The sequence below is a fragment of the Aquarana catesbeiana genome, linkage group LG01 (genome assembly GCF_042186555.1).
Source record: "Aquarana catesbeiana isolate 2022-GZ linkage group LG01, ASM4218655v1, whole genome shotgun sequence".
In the NCBI taxonomy this organism is placed as follows: Eukaryota; Metazoa; Chordata; class Amphibia; order Anura; family Ranidae; genus Aquarana; species Aquarana catesbeiana.
Genome location: NC_133324.1, coordinates 286,290,457 through 286,310,070, shown reverse-complemented (window position 1 = coordinate 286,310,070; position 19,614 = coordinate 286,290,457). Strand labels below are relative to the sequence as shown.

Below are 19,614 nucleotides of genomic sequence, written 5' to 3'. Positions count from 1 at the left end.
CAGAATAAATAAAGAGATGAAAGCTATTGGCCACTGCCCCGTTTATAGTCCCGACGTACATGTTTTACGTCACCGCGTTTAAAACGATCAGATTTTCCGACAACTTTGTGTGACCGTGTGTATGCAAGACAAGTTTGAGCCAACATCCGTCGGAAAAAATCCTAGGATTTTGTTGTCGGAATGTCCGAACAAAGTCCGACGTGTGTACGGGGCATTATTTCAATTTTTTAAATTTTTTTTTTTTCCAAAAATATGTAGAAGAATACGTATCGGCCTAAACTGAGGAAAAAAGTTTTTTTGTTTATAGCACAAAAAATAAAAACCGCAGAGGTGATCAAATACCACCAAAAGAAAGCTCTATTTGTGGGAAAAAGGAAGTCAATTTTGTTTGGGAGCCACATCGCACAACCGCGCAATTGTCAGTTAAAGCGATGCAGTGCCGAATCACAAAAAACGCACTGGTCAGGAAGGGGGTTAATTCTTCCAGGGCTTAGATGGTTAAGTATTGTGATTGCGTGACTCACTTTCACTTGCTAAGTTGGCTCTATTGCATGTAGTAACCACGTGTACCATATACCTACATCTGATGGTTTGACTGTGACCTCCATTAGGGGAAGAATCTGTCTCCTGGCCCTTTTTTTAGGTATCACTTTTTGTGTATCTGTGCTGAACTTTGAGTAAACTTTATTCTTTAAAAAAGAAAAATTGGATAGTTTAGATCAGGGTTTCCCAACCTGAGATGTGGGATGGAATTTCAGAGTGTATGACACAGAGTGGCTTGTGTCCCTAAGCGACCATTCATGAGCCATCACTGCCAGTATGCCTTGAGCAGTAGTGGTGTATGGTCATGTTGAGTAGATAGTAGTCTCATTGATTATTTAAACACAAGTATAGAATAATAGAATTGCCATATACCTAAGTAAAGTAAGTACCTTTACTGATTGTCATAATAATGATATAAAATCATTATAACACATCTGACTTATTCATCATATATATTGTTTCACTCATAAATCTATGAATGTACTGTATATTTTTTGCTGCTGGAAACCTGAAGATTTCAGAAAAATGGATTATGAATCCATGTTCCTACAATTTGGAGTAAATGTCAGATGATGAATTGCTGAAGGAAGATCTTTTTTCTTTTCAGCCAAATTAAGCTCTTAAAATGCAATTTAAAAGCATTTGGAGGAGTTTTGATGTGCAACACTGGGTATGTTCTCAAGAATTGGTGGAAAAGCTCTTCATGTCCCCATTTCATCTGCAGCCACATACTGTGAATCTGGATTCAGATCTCTTTTTTTTCAATTAGGACAAAATGTTGGAATCGCCTGAATCCAGCGGCACACCCATGGATTGCAGTCAGCAATAAAATTCTTCATTTTTACAAAATCATGAATGATAAGCAGGAGCAAAGAAGTCATTGAATTTACAATTGGGATTGCCTTTACCATTTAAAAAAATTTTCTGAATAAATTAGAAATCTAACTGCTCAATTTATATCTACATCTTATGCACTGAGTTAAAAGATTTTTTTTTTTTTTTAACGTTCAATTTGTTCACCCGCGGTCTTGTATGTGGTGTAATTTGTGGTTCACAAATTACAAACTAGACTTCTTCATCCTCAAATGTGGTATTACTTTTGGGAGCAAACATTAATTAAACATTTCCTAGGGGTGTGAGTCATAAAAAAGGTTGGGAAGATGTAAAGTGAGTGTAAAGTCAGATTGTAATATGTATGGTGATCTTTATAGCAGGTCTTATGGATACATTTTCCACATTTTTCAGCTCTTAGTAAGGAAATATTTTCCTCTTTCGAGAGTGCCTTTTTGTGTGGGGGGGATTCAAAACTTTTACTATTGTTACTAGAACAGGTGGTAAGAGAAATTATCCAGTGGGGACGACTCTTCTAAGAGGTCTAAGGCCTGATTCACACCTATGCATTTTTTAGTGCATTTTGCAGATTTGCACTACAGTCCATATAACATGGTTTTCTATGGAATACATTCTGTAGTGCAAATCTGCAAAATGCAAAAAGCACTAAAAATGCATAGGTGTGAATTAGGCCTAAGAAAGAATTTCCCTTCGCTTGTGAGAGATTTCCTCTTACTTCTCCAGGACAAAAAAGATAGGGGTTATCACCCCAGTGGCACATAGATGGTAAATACCTATTCCGTTCTAGGGGTTTTTCTATTCATATCTCCTCTACTAAGGGATAAAATATGGCCATATTTAAAATATGTCTTTTTTACCTTTTACGCCAACCTCCACAGTGAAGTGTTGTGTGACGCACAGGGGAAAGTATTGGAGAAAGGAGATATTGTAAAGATGCCTAAACTGGCAGAAACGCTACAGATCCTGGCAGATGATCCTGAGTCGTTCTACAGTGGTCAGTTAGCCAAACAAATCATCAAAGACATTCAACAAGCAGGTAAGATCAGGCTGTATGAAGTGTGTGGGATCTCTGCTTGTGTGAGCTATCTCTGAATTTTCTGTTTTTCACCCACTCTGCAAAAAACATATGTAGCCCTCTTGTCCCAAAGCAGGGCTACAGGTAAATTTAGTTGTGCTAGGTGGTAGCCAACCTGGCTAATTTGTAGTGTTTAGTGGTTAAATGGCTTTCTTCCTAATCCTATTTAGCTTCTCTTTTTTGTCAGTAGATGGCACTGTTAATTAATATTATGACCATTAATATGATGAGTAAGGATGAGCTCCAACATGTTCGCACAGCCCACGTGCAGAGCCCGCCAGGAAGTCGGCACTGCGCTGCGCTAATCACAGGCAGTGAGACATTGTCCTGATGCGAGGCTGCAGTGATCGGGAAATGTCTCGCTGCCTGTGATCAGTGCAGTGCTGACTTCCTGGCGGGCTCTGCACGTGAGCTGTGCGAACACGCTGGAGCTCATCCTTAAAGCGGAAGTAAATCCATTGATTTAATAGTTTCATAAAACCGTTACATTCCCGGCACATGCCGGGAATGTAACTGTCAAGTTGGTTGTGCTCTCAACCAAACTATCAAACCATCCAATGGCTGGTGTCATAACTGATCACATGTGCAGCATCATGGCAGTTACGTCGGTACGTCGGCAGAATGGCATGGCTGAGCAAATGGGCGTACCTGTACGTCCATTTGAATTCCCCGCCGTGCCATTGCGTGCGCGCCGCCCGGGAGCTCCGTGAGTCGGGTCGCGGTCCCGCGGACTCGATCGCCGCGGGGATACCCACGATCGCCTCACGGAGAGGACGAACGGGGAGATGCTGATGTAAACAGCATCTCCCCGTTCTGCCTAGTGACAAGTGTCACTGATCACTGCTCCCTGTCATCGGGAGCAGTGATCAGTCTAGTGACACACAGCTAGCCCAACCCCCCTTCAGTTAGAAAACACTCCCCTAGTACTAATTAACCCCTCCCTGCCCCCTAGTGGTTAACCCCTTCACTGCCAGTGTCATTTACACAGTAATCAGTGCATTTTTAATCGCACTTATCGCTGTATAAATGACCATAGTCCCAAAAATGTGTCAAAAATGTCCAACATGTCCGCCACAACGTCGCAGTCACAATAAAAGTCGCTGATCGCCGCCATTACTAGTAAAAAAAAAAAATGACCGTATTTATCGGCGTATAACACGCGCATTCATTTTAAGAGGGAAGTTTCAGGAAAAAAACTTAAATTTTAAATAAGGAACAAAGAAGAAGCAAAAGAAGGGTCAGTGCCCATCTGCAGCCTCACCATTGCCATCAATGCAGCCTGATCAATGCCCATCTGCAGCCTCGCCATTGCCTTCAATGCAGCAGCCTCGCCATTGCCTTCAATGCAGCAGCCTCACCATTGCCTTCAATGCAGCAGCCTCACCATTGCCTTCAATGCAGCAGCCTCACCATTGCCTTCAATGCAGCAGCCTCACCATTGCCTTCAATGCAGCAGCCTCACCATTGCCTTCAATGCAGCAGCCTTACCATTGCCTTCAATGCAGCAGCCTCACCATTGCCTTCAATGCAGCAGCCTCACCATTGCCATCATTGCAGCCTGATCGATGCCCATCTGCAGCAAGAGGGGACAGGGAGGGGGGCGGGATGAGTGCCGACAGATTACATGCAGTAAGAATCCTATGATAGACAGAACAAACAGTGGTCCAATGGTGGCCCAAGAAACGGAACTTCCTATTACAGAGGCCACCAAGTAAACAGGAGATTCTCACTGCATGTAGTCTTACGGCGCTCGTCCCGCCCCGCTCCCTGTGCCCTCCGAGGCAGCTAAAATTTAAGTATTGGCGTATAACACGCACATGCTATTTGCACCCGATTTTCATGGTGAAAAAGTGAGTGTTTTACGCCAATAAATACAGTATTAATACAAATGCCATAAAACTATCCCCTATTTAGTAAACGCTATAACTTTTGCGCAAACCAATCAATAAACGCTTATTGCGATTTTTTTTTTTTTTTTTTTTTTTTTTTTTTTTTTTTACCAAAAATATGTAGAAGAATACGTATCGGCCTAAACTGAGGGAAATTTTTTTTTTTATATATATTTTTGGGGGGATATTTATTATAGCAAAATGTAAAAAATAATGCGTTTTTTTTTTTTTTTAATTGTTGCTCTTACTTTGTTTATAGCGCAAAAAATTAAAATCGCAGAGGTGATTAAATACCACCAAAAGAAAGCTCTATTTGTGGGAAAAAAAGGACGTCAATTTTGTTTGGGAGCTACGTCGCACGACCGCGCAATTGTCAGTTAAAGGGACACAGTACCGAATCGCAAAAAACGCTCTGGTCAGGAAGGGGGTAAAATCTTCCGGGGCTGAAGCGGTTAAACAATGGCCAAGATGGCAGCTTCTTTGGCTGAAAATGATAGGAGGGTTTACTTCCACTTTAATGATGAGCTACAGTGAGTTCAGGTTATGAATAAACATACCTTTCTCAGCCAATCAGATTTGCTGCTATGAATGTTGGGAGGAGGTATTTATTTGGAAAGAGTCAGGTGGTCAGGGTCTTCCCCTGCCCAGGCTGCGGTCTGGGTGGGATGTGTGTGAAACGGCTCCTGCTGGGTAGGCCTAAAGCTCGAGGCCTAACTATGTGCTCAAGCTTCTGTATGGGAGAGCCTGCTAACTACCTGGGAGCATGAATGAAGGGATGGAGACCTGAGATGAAGTACCAGAGGTGACTCTTGCATGGACCAGGGACCCATGGAGAGCCTGGGAAAGTATCAAAACGGAATCGTCCATAAAATTCCTGCACCTTCCATGAGTTAAGTTCAGTTACTATAGGAGACAGCCTATTCTATAAGGTACATATGTGCTGGTTCAGCTTAAATGCTCTTTTCCTGTACTGCTGTATTTCTTATCTCACTTGTTTTGTCCAAGGAGTCTGCCAATCTGCCTGTCTGCAGATTGTTACTATTTTTGACCAAGGGTGTCCTGTGCCCTGCATTTTTCATCATGTGAGAAATAAACTACTCTTATTTCAAGCATAAAAGTGATGATAAATTTCTATGTTGTTCATCGCCCACCATGCCTGGTAACCTGCACCCTGAGGACGTATGTCAGCCCTCCCTGCCTCCTCCACCACCAGGCTCCTGGAAAACTGGGGAAGGCGCTACACATATATGAAGTTAATGTGTAACTCCTGGCACACAGGCAACAGTTTAACTACATATATGATTAATTACTCAATTACTAAAACATTTGTAATTCTGTACAGCCAGTCCTGCCATTTACACTAAATGTTTCACTCTGTTATATTGCAGCCATTTGCTAAAATCATTTAAGTTCATTTTTTTCCTCATTAATGTACACACAGCACCCCATAGTGACAGAAAAACACAGAATTGTTGACATTTTTGCAATATTATTATTGCAATTTATTAAAAAAGAAAAACTGAAATATCACAGGGTCCTAAGTATTCAGACCCTTTGCTCAGTATTTAGTAGAAGCACCCTTTTGATCTAATACAGCCATGAGTCTTTTTGGGAAAGATGCAACAAGTTTTTCACACCTGGATTTGGGGATCCTCTGCCATTCCTCCTTGCAGATCCTCTCCAGTTCTGTCAGGTTGGATGGTAAACGTTGGTGGACAGCCATTTTTAGGTCTCTCCAGAGATGCTCAATTGGGTTTAAGTCAGGGCTCTGGCTGGGCCATTCAAGAACAGTCACGGAGTTGTTGTGAAGCCACTCCTTCGTTATTTTAGCTGTGTGCTTAGGCTCATCGTCTTGTTGGAAGGTAAACCTTCAGCCCAGTCTGAGGTCCTGAGCACTCTGGAGAAGGTTTTCGTCCAGGATATCCCTGTACTTGGCCGCATTCATCTTTTCCTCAATTGCGTCCTGTCCCTGCAGCTGAAAAACACCCCCACAGCATGATGCTGCTACCACAATGCTTCACTGTTGGGACTGTATTGGACAGGTGATGAGCAGTACCTGGTTTTCTCCACACATGCCACTTAGAATTAATGCCAAAAAGTTCTATCTTGGTCTCATCAGACCAGAGAATCTTATTTCTCACCATCTTGGAGTCCTTCAGGTGTTTTTTTAGCAAACTCCATGCAGGCTTTCATGTGTCCTGCACTGAGGAGAGGCTTCCGTCAGGCCACTCTGCCATAATGCCCGACTGGTGGAGGGCTGCAGTAATGGTTGCCTTTCTAAACTTTCTCCCATCTCCTGACTGCATCTCTGAAGCTCAGCCACAGTGATCTTTTGGGTTCTTCTTTACCTCTCTCACCAAGGCTCTTCTCCCCCGATAGCTCAGTTTGGCCGGACGGCCAGCCCTAGGAAGGGTTCTGGTCGTCCCAAACGTCTTCCATTTAAAGATTATGAAGGCCACTGTGCTCTTAGGAACCTTAAGTGCAGCAGAAATTTTTTGTAACCTTGGGCAGATCTGTGCATTGCTACAATTCTGTCTCTGAGCTCTTCAGGCAGTTCCTTTTGACCTCATGATTCCCTTTTGCTCTGACATGCACTTTGAGCTGTAAGGTCTTATATAGACAGGCGTGTGGCTTTCCTAATCAAGTCCAATCAGTATAATCAAACACAGCTGGACTCAAATGAAGGTGTAGAACCATCTCAAGGAGGATCAGAAGAAATAGATAGCACCTGAGTTAAATATATGAGTGTCACAGCAAAGGGTCTGAATACTTAGGACCATTTGATATTTCAGTTTTTCTTTTTAAATAAATCTGCAAAATTGTCAACATTCTGTGTTTTTCAGTCAATATGGGGTGCTGTGTGTACATTAATGAGGAAAAAAATGAACTTAAATGATTTTAGCAAATGGCTGCAATATAACAAAGAGTGAAAAATTTAAGGGGGTCTGAATACTTTCCGTCCCCACTGTATCTTTACCTTCAATTGTGTTGGCAATGCATGAGTTTATCTATATTGCTTTAAAATGTAGATCGGTTTTAACGCACCACCCATGTACATAACGTTGTGATATCAATGAGGCACACAGACCATTGTTTTACTGTGTACCATTCCAGTGATCTGCGCTGATCCAGTGTGGAAAAATTCAGGTCACTGCACATGGTGTGAATGAGCCCTTAAGCTAAATCGGAAATCAGTAAAAAACTGAACTGGGGAGTAGTAAAATTGACTTTATAAACTAGCAGAAGTGTGTATATCACAAGAATGGATAGGCAAATTACAAATTCAGGTAATACCGCACGCATATATGTGATTCAGATGTGTATTTTGATTTTTGCCAGGTGCTATATCTTAAATCCTATTCCAACTGACTTTACTGTATGTGCGACTGATATAAGGATCTGTATGACTGTAGGAGGGAGAATTATATATTTATATATATATATATATATATATATATATATATATATATATATATATATATATATATATATATATATATATATATATATATATATATATATATATATATATGTATGTGTGTGTTTTTAGTCACACACATACTTACATTAACTCAAACTTAACCAAAATAATGGATATAAATTACAATTCATAATGTCAGCTGTGGTGCTTGCCCAAGATAATCTCAAAGAACTGGAGAAAATAATTGTTAGACAGAATTTGAACCATCACTGACATAGATAATACCAATTTAATAAAAATCAATAAATATTTAAAAATTAATATACTTAAATAATCCATGCCTAAACTGCTATAAGGTCATGCATATTACCCATAACCCCTTTAAAACTAATTATAATTTCAACCAGGGCCCTGCATCCTGTATACACTTAATACAGAGTAATCCATTTGATTCCAATCTACCTTTTTTCAAATTTATATATTAATTATATAAAACATAATGGGGAAGGAGGATAGGGGCATTAACACCTATATAGTAAACATTAAACACATAATTTCTCCTTATTACAAATAAATATGTATAATAATATAGGAGTTTTATCAAAAACCAAGATATGGACTAATAGCTAAAGTGTCAAATAGGGCAATCTGTGTATATAAGCTGGGAAGGTAAATGTAGACAAAAGAGTTGATCGTAAAGTATTAAGACTGAAGCGTACAGTGTAGCCCAGCTCACACTGAACCAAACCACACTGCCACCTATAATTGTATTGACATGGAACCAACACAGTTATACAGTAGGTCACAGTGTGGTTTGGTTCTTCCTTATCCATTATATCTTTTGTATTTAATATGATATAAATTGAAACATTTTTTGGGAGATTGGAATAAAGTGGATTCCTCTATATTGAGTTTATACAGGATGCAGGGCCCTGCTTAAAATTATTATTAGTTTTTAACAGCTTATGGGTAATATTATGTATAACCTTGTATTGATTATGTATTTTATGTATTGATTATTATTAAATGGGTACTATCTATGTCAGTGATGGTTTTAAGTCTCTAACAAATATTTTTCCCCAGTACTCCTTTGTTAATTACTGTGGAGTATGTCAGCACTGTGGGGGAGATTTACTAAAATTGGTGCACATCAAATCTGGTGCAGCTGTGCATAATAACCAATTGGTTTCTAACCCTGTGTTCACATGTGCATTTTCCAGTTTGCAGAAACACACTACAGTCCATCTAACATGGTTTCCTATGGTACATGTTCACATCTATGCTTTTTTCAGCCGGTGTGTTTTTGGAAAGGGTCGGGGCCTTTTTTCCTGCAGCATATTGCATTTTGTATGTAATAGACTTCAATGGAGTTGCACCAGAAACACAAGTGTTGCGTTTTTGATGCATTTTTAAAATATATTTTCCACTTTAAAAACACTGTATATAGCTGGTTGCTAAGGAGCGGGTCAGGAAGCTGGCCGCCGCATCCTGAACAACCGATGAGTCATCAGCTGTCAGCGTGGTTCCCCATTGACCGCTGCATGTAAAAAAAAGAATTGCCGGCTAAAATAATTAGAGGAAAAAACGGCGTGGGTTCCCCCCAAATGCATTCTAGGCCCTTCGGGCCTGGTATGGATGTGGAGGAGACCCTCACGCCAAAATAAAAATAAAAAAATGGCTTTGGGCCCCCCCCCCCCCCCAAATCCATCCCAGACCTTATCCAAGCATGCAGCCTGGCAGGTCAGGAAAGGGAGGGGACGACCCCCCTCCTCCTGAACCAGACTAGGCTGCATACCTTCAACATGGGGGGGTGCTTTGGGGCAGAGGGGCCATGCGGTGATGTCACCCATAGACCCCAGCCCCTTGTGATCTCACAGACCCATCATGCCCGAGTCTGTGGTGTCACAAGGGGGTGGGGTCTCCGGGCGATAGCTATATAAGAACTGTCAGACACCATAGCTGACAGAACAGGAGCCAGTGTTGTCGGAGCAAATTTTTTTTTTTTTTTTTTTTGATTCACACGGGGGCGGAATCCGGGGGCCCCCTTTCTTAAAGGAGGTTTCCAGATTCCAATAAGCCCCCTGCCCACAGACCCCCACAACCCCCTGCCAGGGTTGTGGGGAAGAGGCCCATGTCAACCTGCCCCAAAGCACCCCCGCATGTTGAAGGCATGCAGCCTGCAATGGTTCAGGAGGGGGTGCTCACTCGTCCCCTCCTTTTCCTGACCTGCTGGGCTGCATGCTAGAATAAGGGTCTGGTATGGATTTTGGGGGGGTGGGGGGGGGGACCCACGCCATTTTTTTTTTTGGTGTGGGGGCCCCTCCAAATGCATACTAGATTCAAAGCACCTGGTATGCATTGGGGGGGCCAACACAGTTTCTTTTTTTTTTTTTTTTTTTTTTTTTTTACATTCAACTGTCAGCGGGAAAACCCTGCTGAGGGCTGGTGACTCGTTGGTTGTTAAGGACATGGGGGCCGGCTTCCCGGTCCACTCTTTAACAACCTGCTATATACAGTGTTTTTAAAGGGACATTAAAAAAACCCCACACAAAATGCATCAAAAAAGCGGGTTTAAAAATGCACAACCCACCACAAAACGTGTCTGAAAAACGCATCAACCTCAACCGCATAGATGTGAACCTAGACTTACTTCAGCTTGTTCAGTTAAGCTTTGACAATAAAACCTAGAAGCTGATTGGTTACTATGCACAGCTGCACCAGATTCTATGTGTACCAGTTTAATAAACCCCCCTCTATGTAAATAAAAAAATGTGCTTCCAAATTGACCTAGTGATTTTGGTTACTTGCATAGTGAGGACCTGTCTTACATCATTTTGTTATTTTCTGTTGCAGGTGGGATAGTTACAGAAGGAGATCTGAAAAATTATACAGTTGAAATTAGCGAGAATCCACTTCAGTATAAACTCGGTGACTACACCCTAATCAGTCCTAAGGCTCCCTTGAGTGGTCCTGTCCTTGGCCTTATTCTTAAAATTCTGAAGGGTGAGACTCTGCTCAAGAAAGTTCTCTGCTCTAGTTTCTTATCTGTAACAGCACCTGCTAATTAGTGTTTGGCTTAAAACCACAGTTATTCCCTACTGGCGTTGAGACACTGCAGTGCAAAAAAACATGTATTGCCATTAAAGAGTATTACATAATACTGTAGTAAAAACTGACATAGGACTAAAATTTTTTTTTCTATCTTTTTCCTATTTTGTACCAGGTTTTAATTTTACAAGCGAAAGTGTAAAACCTGCATCTCTGGGACTGACCTACCACCGCATTGTAGAAGCTTTCCGCTTTGCTTATGCTAAGAGAACTTTGCTAGGGGATCCTAACTTTGTCAACCTGACAGAGGTAACATACCAATATTTCAACCTGATTTGGTTTTTCAGGGCCTTGCAGAATAGCTGTAAAGTTGGCTTGTTGGGACATGATTGAATATTTGTCCTCCTTTCGTTTTTGGCTGAAGGTTAAATAAATCACCACTGACCCACAGTCATTGAGTAGTGCAATGTCCTGACCCCATCATAAGCACTTAATTACAACATGTTTTGTTTGTTTTCTGACAAACAGCACATGCCTAAGTGTCTTAATGGTGTGTTATAAAGCTTAACTCTAGGCGGATATTAAAAAAAAAAAAAAAAAAACAACATGAAATAATGTGACCCTGTAGTCATTAATACTTAATTTAATGTATTTTTTTTTTTAATGATGGTGGTTTAAGTATCTGAATTTGACTTGGTAGCTGTATCTTACTGTCTGCTGTACATCACGGCTAAGAAAGGAGGAAGAAAAATCAGCCCAGGGAGTCAATCAAGTGTGCTGTACTGCAAGGATAGAAAGTGAGAGCAGAATCCACATAGAGATGAGCTCATCAGTATGCTGCTTCTCCTTTCACTGTCCAGTCACAGGGTGGTGATGAAAAGGAGACCCTTCAAGTAAAACTGCAGGAGAGTTAAATCAGGTTTCCTGAAATGCTAGACAGTTCTGTGCTCTGTGACAGAGCTTTGTAAATATTAAGCCTGGATGGCCAAAAATACAAATGATGTGGCAGGTAACACAACTCTCCAAAATGTATTTAATCTGTGTATTTATCTGTTTGCCTGGAGTTCAGTTTTAGCTGATCATCATTTTTATCAGAGAATATAAAAAGGGGAGATCTGGAAACAGAATAAAACTGTAGTAAATTTTCTCTTATATCATCTAAAAGAAGAAAATACCACACATTATAAATAGACAATCGCATGTAGTACAGAAACATATAAATGCAACAACATATTGAACACTGCCAACACCTCAGTGTCTTGGGTTCTTAGAACAAAGATGTGTTATAATTAAAGTGTACAAAATCCTTATTACAAAGTATCTTGGCAAATATAAGCAATCCAGAACAAAGGTCAAATGATTCTTTTCCCTTATGAATATCAACTGAAATATATATCCCAGGATACTGTAAAACCATCACAGCACACAATGGGTGAGTTTGCTAAGTAGACATTAATACGTTTTGTTGAAATGCATAGTGTATTTGGAACCATGATGTCAAGTATAACTTAAATTTTTTGTTCCAAATGCTATATACTAATCAGATATAACATTATGGGCACCCACCATAACCCGTTGAGGCATGAACCCCACTAGACTTTGAAGGTATGCTGTAGTATCTGGCACAAAGCCGTCAGTAGCAGACCCTTTAAAAAAAAAAACATACCAGTCAAATGGAAGCTGCTTTTACAGGACACACATGGTGTATCAAAAACAACCAAGTTAAATTAAATACAAAATATATTTCTAAATGTCAAATATTGAAACAAAATAGTATATAAAAAAATCAGTCATATAAAAATATCGTTATATGAAAAAAATGCGCCGCGCCTAGGGGTGTAACTGAATAACTGTAAATCTAAGTACAAATCATAGATAATAAAGAGTGCAAATCAAATAGAGCCTAAAGCTCTGATCACTTACTAAGATCAACTGCTGTGTGAATCCTAAAGCTTCACACAGCAGTTGATCTTAGTAAGTGATCAGAGCTTTAGGCTCTATTTGATTTGCACTCTTTATTATCTATGATTTGTACTTAGATTTACAGTTATTCAGTTACACCCCTAGGCGCGGCGCATTTTTTTCATATATCATTTATCGCACGGTCATGAATACGTGATCTGCGCCTGCAGCCGGGTAGCTGTTTGGTTGAATTTCCATTAAGGCACTGGATAATTGTGGCTCGCAGGATTTTTTTCCATAAAAATATCGTTCTTCCACCAATAAAAAATACAACGTTGTCTTTTTTTACTGGTGGAAGAAGGGTATTTACAGTGGATATAAAGAGTCTACACACCCCTGTTAACCACTTGCCGACCAGTCGCCGTCGTTTGACAGCAGCAGGTTGGCTGGTGCTTTAAGGGGTATAGGGGGCACGCCGCGTGACGTAGGAGCTACCCCCACGATCACTCCTGACAGACAGAACGGAGGTCTGTCAATGTAAGCCAACAGATCTCTGATCTGTCAGGGGTGAGGAGACGGATCTGTTGTTCTTAATGCCTAGGAACAATGATTGGTCCCCTCCCCCAGTCAGTTCCATCCCTCCCACAGTTAGAAACACACATGAGGAAACACATTTAACCTCTTGATCACCCCCTAGTGTTAACCCCTTCCCTGCCATTGACATTTACACAGTAATCAGTGCATTTTTATAGCACTGATCGCTGTATAATTGTCAGTGGTTTAAAAAATGTATCAAGTGTCCAATGTGTCCGCCATAATGTCGTAGTCCCGATAAAAACCGCAGATCGCCACCATTACTAGTAAAAAAAAATAATAATGATAAAAATGCCATAAATCTATCCCCTATTTTGTAGACGCAGTAACTTTTGCGCAAACCTATATACGCTTATTGCGATTTTTTTTTTTTTTTTTTTTTTTTATTACCAAAAATATTTAGAAGAATACATATCGGCAAAACTGAGTAAAATTTTTTGTTTTATTTTTTTTAAAAATGGGGATATTTATTATAGCAAAAAATACAAAATATTGTGTTTTTTTTTTTTTTTTTTTTTTTAAATTGTCGCTTTTTTTTGTTTATAGCGCAAAAAATAAAAACCCAGAGATGATCAAATACCACCAAAAGAAAGCTCTATTTGTGGGGAAAAAAAAAGGACGTCCATTCTGGGTGCAGCATCGCACGACTTCGCAATTGTCAGTTAAAGCGACGCAGTGTCGAATCGCAAAAAATGGCCTGGTCATTGAGTATCCCTCCTCTGTTCCCAGGCCCCTCGCTACAAAAATCTCACAGGTGCTCTGTTCCACCATATTGACTGATCCCTAGCCCTTGCAGGGTCCGAAGTACTTCAGTCAGACATTGGATTAGTACTGGAGCCACCGGCAATGAATTTGCTGGCTCCACTCCTACAATCCCCACTCTGCCCACAGCTCTACAGGATCATTTACATGGCCCTGACCTCTCCTATAATTCATGGACCCCTGTTGCTACCCACACCAGAGTGTGTCTCTCAGCCATCACATCCCCTGAAAACTGCTGCTCGGACCAGAAGGTGTCTCTCCTCTACACCCAGCAGCCTTCCCCTATGCTCATTCCTACATGGGATGGGGCCCTTCACCACAGCTACTGGCGCTGATGGCACTGATGGCGCTGGCTCCTCTCCTACTTTCATCACTCATCTCCTCTGCCCACAACCTGTGAAGACTTTTAATACCGCATATGCCTCTAATAATGGACACTACCTTCCCCATCCTAGGATTCCTAGAGCACTGCGTGTGAATGAACCTCAGACCTTGGACACTTGCAACATATCACTCTGGATTCTGTCAGAGAGACTGAGTTCCCTGTGCCCTACAGGGCAGGAACTGCTGTAGACTGTCAACTCTCATCCCCTCCAGCATATCACTCGGCTCCTCTCACTGCCTGTGTGAGAGATCAAGTTTCATTAGGGTTGCCACCTATTCAGGAATGACCCGGACAGTCCGGGTTTTGACACTTGTGCCTGGGTTTCTGTCCTCCTGAAACCCGGACACAGCAGCATACCTCCAGTCTCGACCTCGGGTATCTGTCCTGGGAATGGAGGGATGGATGACTGGAGCCAGTGTGGGAACTCAGTAGGGGTATCCTTAAATGCAGCAATAAAATCCTCTGAGCACCTCCTCCTCGCCCACGTGTGTCCGCCGCTGCGCCAGCCTGTGAATGCATTTTCTTCCTCCCCCTCCTGGCTGGCCTCTTGTATCTCGCGCCACTTACCAATCACTCCTCCCATGGGCTCACCCTGTCACCGCCGCTGCCCTGGCTTCCGAGTATGGTGAACACCAGATGTTCATGGCTCCTTCCTTCCCCGGGCTCCCGAATTTAGTACACACCCCAGGTGTTTCTGGCTTCTCCCGGATGAAAGTATGCTCTCCCCTCTTAGAGGGGAATGGGGGGTTATTGTTGTATGAGTGAGATATTTCTGTATTTCTATATAGAAAAGAAAATGCCTAAAATGAGTTGATTTATTTTTGGAAGCACTAGTTGTATAAAAGTTGGTGGAAAGCTAAATTAAAAGTACCGTGTTCCTTGAATCACTTCTCATGCTTTTCTTAAAGGGAACCTGTGTAGGGTTCTTAACCCTACCCCTTCACATGGCTCCTAAATCCTTGGAGCAGGTGCCTTTAGGATCCCCAAAAGCTCAAGCATAAATAGCATCCACAACTTTGTGGTCATGGTTATAGCCCACCTTCTCCCACCTGCCTATTGGTCACTACCATATGACCCCTAATCCTTATAGCAGCCACCTGCAGGATCTCCAACTCTGTGTGGAAGGACACCTGGGGGCACCTGATGTAAGGAGGGGGGTTGTGATGGGGACTCCTGGTATAAGGAGGCACTCTACTGGGCACAACTGATGTAAGGGGGGGGCTTTGGTAGGGACACCTGATGTAAGGTGACATTGATGGGGACACCAGATGTAAGGAGGCACTTTACTGGGCACGTCTGATGTAAGGGGGGGGGGGGCTCTTATAGAGGCATCTGATGTAAGGAGGGACTCTTTTATAGGGGCATCTGATGTAAGGGGGGACTCTGATGGGGACCTCAGATGCAAGAGGGGAACCCGATGTAAGGGGAGACACTGATGGACATACCTGATGTTAGATTATTTTATTTTATTTTACTTGAAATATGGATGTGATTGGCCTACTTTTATGTTATATTAGAGAGGACCTCAGCTGGATAAAATTTTAGCAACCAGACCACCTTGAATTTGAATTAATTACCTCTGCCCTAGTTGAACATTGTTGCATTGCAGGAATGCGCACACAATTGTGTGCATTCCTACAATGCACCAAAACTCACGGCCCTTTTGCAGGTGCGCAGTGGCCCTGCGTGCCGGGTGTCTGTGTCTCCCCCAGGTGTCACACTCTGATCCGAGCGGGACGTCCCCAGCCCTAACTCTGGGCTGTATCTCTCAGGCGGCCGGGACCGCCGCGCACGAGGTGTAGCCGCCCCCTCACCGCTGCACTGCCATCCACGATCATTCTAAGCTGCTGCTGCAGCCAGTCCACGCCGTTAGCTGCAACCGCCACTCTCATCTGCTCTAAAAACCCCTCCATCGCCGCCATTGTATGCTGAAAGGAGAAAAAAATTGAAGAGCGGTGAGGTGCTGTGTCTAATCTCTTCCTCCACCGCTCTTCGACTAACGTCACTTACCCTTCACACACTTCTTCTCCCTCTTCTCTAGCAGCTCCTCCCCTACCCTAAAAGGGGAAATCTCCTCTTCTTAAAACGGCAACTGTGCTGTCCAGCACTGTCATGCCGTCCCTGCGCCTAGTGTCCACTTAGCTCCGTGACTCTCTGGAGAGCCGACCTGCCGCAGTATAATGATGGTGGCTGGTCGGCAAGCGGTTAATTGCTGCATCCCTGGAACACTATTTAATTACCGCATGCCTGGACCACTACTTAACTACCACATGCATTTACTTATTTATTTCCTTCTGTGAAGTGAGTCATGCGGTATTTACCGAGCGTTTTCAGTGTTTTGCCGTGAATACCGCAAAACGGCATAGAGAATTGACAGTTTCAGGATCGCATGAGATATTTAGGGAAAGTGTGTCTGGACATCTAAATACCGCATGCAATCTCCTTTTGTGAATTGAGCCCATTATACCTATAAATCCTCCAAAGCAAGTTAATGAGGACCAAGATCTCACAAGGGCTCTTAGCTGGCACAATCTTCCAAGCATAATGTTGCATTTTTGAGCTTAAAGTATAACTAAAGGCAAAATGTTTTTTATAGTTTTGGATAGTGGAGAAGAACGCTTGTCAGTTTTTTTGCTGTCTGTGCCCTGTTAAGGAGATTCCCCCTCTCTATTACCTTTATCATTGAACGTGAAAGTAAAAGAAAACCCAGAATTTTGGGTTGTCCCCAGAAAAGTAATAAGAGGGAAAATCCTCTAATGGGGACACTAGTTCTGGTGACCTGGGGTCCTCAATGAATTCCCTTAATTTGTAGGTGTTTCCTCTCACTTCCTGTTTGGCTATGGGACAGGAAGTGAAGGTAAATCTCAGCAATGGGAAACAGATGGCGAAAAAAATCTGACAGAGATTATAACCCTCCTTTTGCTCTATCCAAAATTTTAAAAAAAGTTTTGTTTATAGTTCTACTTGAAGTCAGTACTTTGGGGTAACAGCAGATCTGTAGATGCTGTTTAGACGTTATTCAAAAAAATGTAAATTTTCCAGGTGTGAGGGAAGTCTCAAGGTAGTTCTAGCCTTTGTTCACACTTGTGCAACATGAAAGTAGCACCACTTCCAGCATAACTTTGCTGTACCACATTTCCCTGACACTTTTTTTTTTTTTTTTTAACCCTCACATCTCCTCCCTGATCATCCTTGCTGCCTAAAAAATTCCTACCAAGCACATTCTATTCACACCCGAGCGTAGTGGAAACAAATGTTCCTGTTTGCGTATTTTTGCAAGTTCTTTCAGTGCACATTTTGGCGCGTTTGTAGCACGTTTTGTTGTGCGGCAAAACACGTACCTGCTAACCGTGATTGGGGTGTCATTAACAATTAGGCTGCATTTACATATGCATGCAACCCACACATAAATGCACTGCAAATAAACATTGTGCTTGCGTCGCTATAATGACAAGGCAAGCGCAAAGTGTGCAATATTTGTGAAGATTGCCGCGCATTCGGAAACGCACAGATGCGAATGCAGTCTAAATGGCAAGCATTATGCACATTATCAAACGTTTATGCAAACAAATAGTAACGCAAGCGCAATGCATTTTGCTGCTCATTTTTGAAATGCATGACAAAGCACGTTTTCTATGCATGTTGCCACGTGTTCACAAATGCACAGATGAAAACGCAGCCTAAATGGTAATGCAAGCGTGATGCCCATTTTCAAAATGCATGGAAATGCTGCTCGTTTTCGACATGCACGGCAAAGCGTACGTTTTTTTGCAGATCGTCATGCGTTTGGAAGTGCGCAGATGCAAACGAATGGGAACACAAGCACGATGAGCTATGTCGCACATTTTCGAAGCACAAGGCAAAGCGTGCATTTTCTTGCGGGCTGCCGTGTGTGATGGTAATGGTAATGCAAGCACAACGTGTATTGCCATGCATTTTTGAAACATACGTCAAAGCATGCGTTTTTCTTGCAAGTTTCTGAAAAGCAAAGTTTCACTTTTGGAAAATGTGAACACGCCTATTTAGAAATGTGTTTCCTGTGTGGGTTGCCACGCATTTAGAAACGCACAGATGTGAACGCAGACTTTTTTTGCCACGCGTCTCCAAAACATGTGGCAAAGTGCACATTTTCTGTGCGGGTTGCCGCGTGTTGGAAAATGCACAGGTGTGAATTAAGGCTAATTGTTATTGACACCCCAATAGTGGCTAGCAGATGTATATTTAGGCCAATATATATTCTACTACATATTTTTCGTAAAAAAAATCCCAATAAGCGTTTAAGTGATTGGTTTGCGCAAAAGTTATCGTGTCTACAAACTACATAATTTTTTTTTTTTTTTTTTTTTACTTGTAATGGCGACAATCGGCGATTTTTAGCGGGACGGCGGTGGACAAATCAGACAACTAACAGACTCTTTTGACACTTTTTTGGGAACCAGTGACGTTATTATGCCCCGTACACACGGTCGGATTTGTTGCCGGAATTTCCGACCGTGTGTAGGCTCCATCACACCTTTTCCATCGGATTTTCCGACACACAAAGTTTGAGAGCAGGCTATAAAATTTTCTGACAACAAAATCCGTTGTCGGAATTTCCGATCGTGTGTATGCAAATCCGACGCACAAAGTGCCATGCATGCTCAGAATAAATAAAGAGATGAAAGCTATTGGCTACTGCCCTGTTTATAGTCCCAACGTACGTGTTTTACGTCACCGCGTTCAGAGCGATCAGATTGTCCGACAACTTTGTGTGACCATGTGTATGCAAGACAAGTTTGAGCCAACATCCGTTGGAAAAAATCCAAGGTTTTGTTGTCGGAATGTCCGATCGTGTGTACGGGGTATTACAGTTATAAGTGCTAAAAATGTGCACTTGTACTGTACAAATGACACTGGTATGGAAGAGGTTAACACCGGGGTGATCAAAGGGTTAAGTGTGTCCCTAGGGGATGCTTTTTAACTGTGTGGGATGGACTGACTGGATGAACACAGAGACCTATCTTCCTGTGTTCATCCCTGTCAGAACGGCGATATGCCTTGTTTACATTGGCAGACCGCCGTTCTGCTTCTCTGGGGACGGACGTGGGTGGCCAGCGAACATCACTTCCGCTGGACCTGCTAATTGGCTCCCCCTCTGGCAAAT

At 42.1% G+C, this 19,614-nt stretch overlaps 1 protein-coding gene across 4 annotated transcripts in view; it reads left to right on the top strand.

The window, feature by feature from the left end:
• The window catches only part of GGT1 (gamma-glutamyltransferase 1), a 336,039-nt gene that overhangs the window by 288,550 nt on the left and 27,875 nt on the right, over positions 1-19,614 (top strand). For all 4 annotated transcript variants that reach the window (XM_073629226.1, XM_073629227.1, XM_073629229.1 and 1 more), the window contains 3 exons: positions 2,274-2,431; positions 10,634-10,783; positions 11,004-11,137. In XM_073629226.1, the coding sequence (XP_073485327.1) occupies positions 2,274-2,431; positions 10,634-10,783; positions 11,004-11,137 (442 nt within the window). The remainder of the gene's footprint in view (positions 1-2,273; positions 2,432-10,633; positions 10,784-11,003; positions 11,138-19,614) is intronic.